Source organism: Tachysurus vachellii, chromosome 19, assembly GCF_030014155.1.
Source record: "Tachysurus vachellii isolate PV-2020 chromosome 19, HZAU_Pvac_v1, whole genome shotgun sequence".
Classification (NCBI taxonomy): domain Eukaryota; kingdom Metazoa; phylum Chordata; class Actinopteri; order Siluriformes; family Bagridae; genus Tachysurus; species Tachysurus vachellii.
In genome coordinates this window covers 14,086,166-14,093,249 of record NC_083478.1, presented here as the reverse complement: position 1 = coordinate 14,093,249, position 7,084 = coordinate 14,086,166, and the positions used below count along the sequence as shown (strand labels likewise).

At 36.4% G+C, this 7,084-nt stretch overlaps 1 protein-coding gene across 1 annotated transcript; it reads right to left on the bottom strand.

Annotated features, from left to right (window-relative positions):
- Positions 1–704: 704 nt before the first annotated feature.
- Positions 705–5,996, bottom strand: naa10 (N-alpha-acetyltransferase 10, NatA catalytic subuni). Its single transcript, XM_060894690.1, has 8 exons — positions 5,786–5,996; positions 5,400–5,498; positions 5,255–5,313; positions 5,134–5,179; positions 4,913–5,028; positions 4,776–4,820; positions 4,606–4,690; positions 705–1,113 (listed from the first exon to the last, which is right to left on the bottom strand). Exons 1-8 carry the CDS (start codon positions 5,804–5,806, stop codon positions 910–912), a joined length of 675 nt encoding a protein of 224 aa, XP_060750673.1. The 5' UTR covers positions 5,807–5,996; the 3' UTR covers positions 705–909.
- Between the last annotated feature and the right edge of the window lie 1,088 nt (positions 5,997–7,084).

The following is a 7,084-nucleotide window of genomic DNA, read 5'->3' as shown; positions in this document are numbered from 1 at the left end:
GACTGTGATTGGTTGTTCAATAAAAAAAAATTAAAATAGCACTTTTAAAATATGGCCTATAAGCAACTTTGTCTCTATGTAAGATATCTGAGGCTCTGACATGTAAGGATTATGTTCGTGTTCGATCGTATTAGAGATGCACTAACATCAGTATATTAGAAATGTCAGCGACAAATTATATAATTTCTGCTGCTACAGCATTTTGTTTTAGCAGATGTTAGCTCCAAAATGTTTCTCTCTAAATGCCATAGCGGAAGAATATCATAATATCTAACCTGTAGCATTTTATTAACTCACTATCATTGTTAAATATTGTATGCAACGCATTTCTTCTCCCTCTACAGTTTTCGGCCATTTCCTCCTCTTAAAAGTCCTATTCCTAACACTTTTTGACCTTATGAGCCCTTTTAAGGGTTAAGATGCTTTCATGAACTTTCTTAGAATTGCAACACTAGGAGCAACTCTTTGCACCAAGAACTTATATGAATATGGGCTTAGATGTTTTAACACACAAAATTCATCAGAATAAAAAAATTGATTATGCAAAATGTTCATAAAGTCACAAGAAGATGGATGGGCATTTCTCAGCAACGACATATTTTGATAGCCAAAGAGAGAGAAAACCAAATAGATAGTATACACTCAAGCAATCAGGACTTCTTGACTGTATCATAGCATTCAGTAAAACAGCAAATATACCAACATTGAAATACAAAAGATTTTATTCAAAGTCAAATTTTATTAGCATGTTACTGTGTAGAAATATTTCTAAAGTCATGAATACCTTTAGCAGTTTGTCTCTTTGTTCACTGATAATATAGCCTAATTAACCACTTTTAGTAAACCAATGTAGAATCCTAGGATGAGATGTTGTGGAAGGATAGAGGTCTTCCAATAGTCTGATGCCATTTAGGAATCAGAGGAGGAGTCTTTCACATCTGTGCTTTCAGTAGCCTCGCTTACTTCACTCATCTCTTTGCTCTCTCCTCCACTGTCTCCATCACCCTCCTTCTCTCCATCCTGCATTGACAGTTTCTGCACCAGCTCTGTGACTGCAGCTGTTTGTGAATGAGGTACCTCAGATCCCCACAGGCGCACACCAGGTTTCTGCAGCTGCACAAGAATATCACAAAATGTTATAATGACAGCAATAGGACCCATCTGGGGAACTAGTGCATGAACAGTTGAGAAGTTGACATGCCCCTTGCTGAATCTACACAATGTTAATAATATTACTATATAACATTTGCAGTTTGGTTTTATTTAGTTAACATAAAAAAGCTATTTAACATAACAGGTCTTTATATATAGTCCACAAGACAAAATAAGACAAGAGCATTCTTAATTCTTTTAAAGGATTCATTTAAATAATTATAAATTCTCATTTTGCAGATTCAACAAAGGAGATATAAACTTATTTTTTTCAACTGTATAACCAAAAAAAGTGAACATAGAGTTTACTATAATATCAATATTTGAAAATAACAAAAAAAGGATGGCAGTTTGTAAAATTAGTTGTGTGTACAACATTTACTATAAATATTTAGTTTGAATTTTGAAAATGTAATCAATCAAATATTACTAAATCTGTGTCAAATACTACACTCTAAATCCTGCATGGTTCTGCACAGATGAACTAAAACAAAAAAAAATCAAAGTTAGGATGCTACCTTTTTTCCCCCATTATAAAAAAACTATAGTTTTATTGTTTAGGGTTAGAATCAATGTTCTACATGGGCATTTGCTCTATTGCATAGGCTTTTACAGGGGCCCAGTTAAAATTTACATGGACTACAAGTGGGTATTACTTTTGCTGTTACAACTTTCTAAGATAATTTTACAAGTTGTTTATCACCAAAAGAATCCTTTTAAACATAGAAGAGAGAATGCCTGCAACCAAAAAAGATAAAACATTGGATATAGCCAATACAATTTGGAATGTCCTTTAAAAAAAGATTGGTGTACTGAGCAACAGACACTGAACAGGTCAGTCAAGGAAAAGGCTGCCAGCATAATGAAGCCACAATGAAGGTATCACAATCCAACATTTGAAGACTTTTAGAGCAGAAACATAAAGCCCACACCACAGGATGCAAACCACATACCAGCAGTAAGAATCAGGCCAAATTGAAATTCAAGAAGTACAGAGATGAGCCAATTTCTGAAACCAAGATAAAGTCCTAATGAAGTTAGGAAAAGCCATTGCGTGAAGAACAAAAGGCTCTGCTCATGATCCAAAACATGCAATATTATCTGTTAAACATGTTTAAGGTAGTGTTATGGCTTAAGATTGCATGACTACTTCTGAAACAAGACCACCATTAGCAGAAGAATTAATTCAGAATTGTATAGGAACAAATTCATCCAAATTAGTCAACAGCTCAACAAAGATCCAAATCCAGATCCAAAATTAGTTTTGGATTTTAATAAACATGTATCCCTGCTAACCATGTATATAATAATGAAAATTCCTTTTAACTTATGAATTCTCATGTGCTTTGGGATAGCTGAATATACCCCCTTACTTCCTTTATTAATTCTGATGGGCTTTTAGAAAGTTCCAAAATTTTGGTATTAAAGAACTATAACTATTTGCCAAGAAGTGAAATAATCGCTATATAGTATTTTTTCTTAATTATACTATTTATTAATATTGGTATATTGAAAAGAACATCTTGGGATTTCTAAAAATTTAAGGGTATGAGTAAAGTTCAGATTTTAATTTTGACAAAACGGGCACAGTATGACATGTAAAATGCTATTATGAATAAAGTACAGGGGTGGGCAATTTTAGAGTAATATAAAGTGCAAAATCCAATTGAGGTAGTGATCGTTGTGCACTAGAAAAGACTAGAAAAGTCTAAGTGTTGTCATGCAGAAAGAAGCTACTCCCCATTCTCATGGTGTTTGCATTCAGGAAATGCTTTCCTGACTGCAACAGAGAGAAGAGTCCATAGTTTAATTGGCTGAGGTCTTTCACCATATTCCTGGACTGGGTCTAGCACCACTTGTTGTAAGCTGACTGCAGGTTAGGGAGATCAGTGTGGATGTTTCCAGCTAATCACACTACCATCTATCCTGCTAGGTGCTGTTCCCAAACCAGGTTGGTATGCTTCCTGTCAGGGTGCCCTCAAAGGTGCAGGTGTAGATGTTTCTTAGAAACGTGGAGGGAACATTAAATTCCCATAATTGTTTAAATGTAGTTAGCAAACAGCATTTTAACAGCATTTTTCTTTCTGCTGTCCCAATGGCTAAGGGCTGTGTGAAGTAGACACGCAACAGCATCTTCAGTAGGGCAATTGAAGCAATATTCAATTGCTTCAATTGAAAGCACATCGACTCTTCCTGAGAGAAATGCCAAGCTGTAGCCTTAAAGAATGTGTAAAAGGTGCTCCTTTACTATGACAGTAAACATTCACAGATCTGGAGGATGGTGTTTTATTGTCCATTTATATTGCACCTGGTTGGGCAGGTAACACGTTGATGGAAGTGCATTTGAGATTGGCATTGTTAAAATCCACATCATATCCTGGTGAACAGTCTGTTGTTGAGTGAAAGCCTCTGAAAATCGCTCAAGGCAGTATTCATGCATCAGGAGGAATATAAATGGCAATGTCTACCAAGATTAATTTTTGAGGAAAATAAAAAAAAACAACAACATTTGATAATCAGGAGCCCCAGGATGGCTATGCAAGAGCATATGAGAGACAAAATGCTTGTGCTGTCACACCAGCTGCTGTTTACAATCAGAGGAGGTTGCAATCCCAAATATACCTCTGAAATCTAATACTGGTGCTAAGGTTGTGAAGCTTGGTCTCCAGGGACCGGAAGTTAGCTAACAGGTTTTTAGATAGAGGAGAAAAGTGTGCATAAGCCTGTTCCTGATTCTGGCTTGTTTACTCTCATGGGCGCTACTCTGTTCTTACCCAAGATCTCCTCTACCAGCAAGGATCCAGTGTTACAAATGCATATAAGTATGGTATATGTTGTAAAAAAAAAAAAAAGGGTTAAGGCAAGGAAAAGTCAAACAATGAAACCATAGTTGGAGCAGTTGAGACAGCAGCAGACCTCAACACCATTAGTACTTAAATAATTTGTTTTTATTTAAGGTAATAAATTAAGATTATGAAACAGTTACATCATAGATATTGTAATTGGTGTAAAAGCATTGGTGTACCATTATTGATATTTATTTCATTTTTGCTTACTTTTTGCTTTTTTTTTTTAATAAAACTGTCTGAATACTTTATTCTGTGAAATATTCTCCTAATTAAAATAACATAGCACACACACAAAACCCTGTGTTGTTTTGACTACATTATGCTCATTGACAGCCGAAGTACACCACATGTACACCCATGTACATTATGCCCACATACCGCCCATGCAGGACCCACCATATACCCATGTTTCCATTCAATAATAACCAAATGCAGCCTATCTGGGACCCCATCATTAGCCAATATGGGTAACATTAAAAACTGAAAGGAAAATGGCCCCAATTTCAATATTATTTTGGACCTATTTGGACAAGACATGGACATGCTGGCTAGCATACTGCACAAGCACTTTTATATTTCATAGAAACCAACACACAAAACATACCTCATCTGCCATCTGTGTAAGGTTCCTCTTCATTGCATATGCGTCTTCACCATCTGCATAATATTTTGGCTCTACCTCACTTATTCTAGAGCAGAGTGGGAAGAGCAGAACATGAATATCTGTTTCATGTAAATAAAATGAAGTTTTAAGAAAGGTAGCAAGATACTTACTGAAATTTAAGTGTGTTGGAGTACAAATGAAGGGCTGCCCGATTGCTGAAAAATCAATGTAGTAAAAAAACATAAGCAAGATAAGTTCTTTTTCCAGAGCATCTACTAAACTAGAGGACGAGATGTAATGTCCATACCTTTTTCTAACATGAAGAGATACATATTTGGCATTAAAGTTCTCAATCATGGCTCGACTGGCCTGGTCCATTAACTTCTGTGCCAGACCAAGTCTTCTGTGGGAACGCTTAACTGCCTACACAGTAAAGAATTACCATAAATAACCATAGACATAAAATAAATTCTGTCTCAGAGACAAGAGTCCTTGGGATAACTACTTTATTTCATTGGGATAACTCACTAATGATGTAATATGTCCATGAGGCACATCATCTGGATCTTCCTCCCTGCAAAGTAAGAAAATCTATTGAAGATATTTTATATATCAAAAAATAAAATAAACAAAACTATTTTTAACTTACATTTTGGCCAGAACATATCCAACTATCTTCCCATTCTCATCCTCAGCTATATAGGACAGCTAAAATACAAAACCTTAGTCAACCACAAGCACAGCCATACACACGTGATCATTGTACACAACATATTGTGTAGTTTGCGGCAGACCTGTGGCCAAGACAGTCCATGGTAGAAGTAGTACTTCATTTGGTAGTTTTCTGGAAGACATAGCAGGTTGCAGTGCTGCATGTTCATCAAATCCTCTGGCTGTAAATAATAAAGCATTGAAGAGAAATGATATAGGACTCACAGACTGAGTAGGACGCTTTCCATGCAAAGCTAATGCTTGTTAGCTTTATATAGCTAGATAAATGACAACATTTTTCCCCTGAACATTATTGAAAGCAAACATTTCATTATTGCAAACATTTACGGTCTAAGCGGCGATGCATTCAAATGATCTGAGCAGCTAGTTGGCAGAATACAATACTGAAGCATATATTCACTACAACGACAGGTAATGTGAAGTAGCCCAAAACAAGGCCATTACTCACCCGGGCATTGCGAATATTCATTTTTAATATTTGCTTATTTTACAATATCCGTAAAATATATAAGCTGCGGGTAAATTTGCACAACTAAATCTGTTATGTGTCAAAATAACATAATACTGTAATTATACGTTGTTACTGCAAAGTAGGCCCAATAACAAAGTCACTACCGCTGGCCGGCGCGGTTGAAAGTTGACGCATTAAACTCGCATGCGCATGGATTGTGCGCATGCGTTATGTCCGTGTGAGTAACGCAGGCGCAACGCTTCTTCTTCGATATCTTTGTTAGGAAACCAGCTTTAAGTGCATATTCCGCCACTTACTGGGTTGGAGTGTGAGGCGTTGGTAAGAAAAAAACTACATATAAAGATTTTTGCACAGATTTGTTGCTTTCAAGAAGCTCAAAATAGCTTTATAACCTTTAGAGGAACTGTTTAGCACATTCTGTAATGTGAGAATTTAAACCAGTAGATTTTAAATATTCTTGTAATTGGATTAACTGGACTAACTCCCTTCCATATGCCATACAGTTAGTCAGCACATGCTCTGTGGCCCTTTGAACAATGCCAGAGACATATAAATAAAATTATTTAATAAAATATTAATTTAATGTATTATATATACATATACATCCATACACACACACACACACACACACACACATCCACCAATAGAATGGCACATGACGTGCCTTCGTAATCGAACAGGTGCTACTGCATGTGAGCCAGAGAGAAAATTCAAAGAGAAGACGGTTGGGAAAGAGAAAGGTTGGCAAAACGGTTGGAAAACAGAGAAGTTTATTTTCAGGGTATTTAACCAAAAGTGGACAAGTGATTATTTTTTCGTTCAGTGCAAAGAAGTGGCTGTTTGTCTTATCTGTCCAGAAACAATGTCTTTGTTCAAAGAATACAATCTGAACCTGACACAGAATGCAAGATTTCAAGGCCAAATAAGAGCAGACAAAGTGTCAAAGCTAAAAAGTGCTCTATCCGCTCAGCAGAATACATTTCTATGCCAAACCCAGTTAAACTATTCATCCAATCGAACTAGCTTTCAGGTAGCGGTAGGCCGTTCAGTGATGCCCGAGTTCGTCAAGATGAATGCTGTTGCGGAGATTTGCCCCGATAAGAAAGACGTCTTAAATGCGGCGAGTCACCCTGCAAGTACAATTACCAGACAAATTGAAGAAATTGGGGATAACGTTTAGGCCCAGCTGCAGGAGAAAGTGAAAGATTTTGCATATTTTGCATTAGCACTGAATGAGAGCAATGATGTGCAGGACACAGTACAGCTGGCAATTTT

Coding starts and splice junctions, on each gene's coding strand:
- naa10 (XM_060894690.1), bottom strand. CDS start 5,806: ATGAATATTCGCAATGCCCGG. Junction 5,029..5,133: donor ATGGACATATTACATCATTA/GTGAGTTATCCC, acceptor TTTACTGTGTAG/GCAGTTAAGCGTTCCCACAG. Junction 1,114..4,605: donor TTACACAGATGGCAGATGAG/GTATGTTTTGTG, acceptor ATTCTTGTGCAG/CTGCAGAAACCTGGTGTGCG.